Here is an 802-nt window from a genome sequence, read left to right on the forward strand (position 1 = left end):
TCCTGTCACCAGGAGAACATCATCTCCCCTGTTGAGGACTCCCCCATCCCTGAGATCACTGGCAAGGACTCGGGAGCCGACGGTGCTGGCACATCTCCCCGCAGCCAGAACAAGCCCTTCAGGTGAGCAACTGAGGTGGCCCCAGAGCTCAGCACTGGTGGCCTCCCTGCTCGTGTGGGCCGGGCAGCAGCCGCTCTCTGCCCCGGCAGTGTCCCCCACACCAAGTCACTGGAGGGGCGGATCAAGGAGGAGCTGGTGGCCCAGGGCCTGCTGGAGTCGGAGGACCGTCCGGCCGAGGACTCGGAGGATGAGGTGCTGGCCGAGCTGCGCAAGAGGCAGGCCGAGCTGAAGGCCCTCAGCGCGCATAACCGTGCCAAGAAGCATGAGCTGCTGCGGTGAGCATGGGCAGGGACGGGCACAGGCAGGGCCTGCCTGGCAGGTACTTCCCCCCCCGTGTCATCGTCCCCCCAGACTGGCCAAGGAGGAGCTGCACCGGCAGGAGCTGCGACAGCGCGTCCGCATGGCCGACAACGAGGTGATGGATGCCTTCCGCAAGATCATGGCTGCCCGGCAGAAGAAGCGCACACCCACCAAGAAAGAGAAGGACCAGGCCTGGAAGACCCTGAAGGAGCGGGAGAGCATCCTCAAGCTGCTGGATGGGTAGCAGGAGCCGACCATCCCCCTCTGCTGCAGAGCTGGTGGGGGCCGTGCCCCTGTCACCCACGGGGTGCTGGCACGCCCGTGCCCTGCCTGCGTGGGCCCTGCCACCAGGGACGGAGGGGGGCACAGCTCCCCGCCTGGG

At 67.3% G+C, this 802-nt stretch overlaps 1 protein-coding gene across 1 annotated transcript; it reads left to right on the forward strand.

The window, feature by feature from the left end:
• Positions 1–6: 6 nt before the first annotated feature.
• LOC104628301 (transcriptional adapter 3-like) lies at positions 7–664 on the forward strand (the record flags this gene model as incomplete). The annotated part of the gene is made up of 3 exons (XM_010296833.1): positions 7–122; positions 210–395; positions 472–664. Coding segments are annotated over 3 exons (495 nt in total), but the record flags the coding sequence as incomplete, so codon positions are not given.
• Positions 665–802: the final 138 nt, after the last annotated feature.

This window comes from Phaethon lepturus, unplaced genomic scaffold, assembly GCF_000687285.1.
Source record: "Phaethon lepturus isolate BGI_N335 unplaced genomic scaffold, ASM68728v1 scaffold22071, whole genome shotgun sequence".
Lineage (NCBI taxonomy): Eukaryota > Metazoa > Chordata > Aves > Phaethontiformes > Phaethontidae > Phaethon > Phaethon lepturus.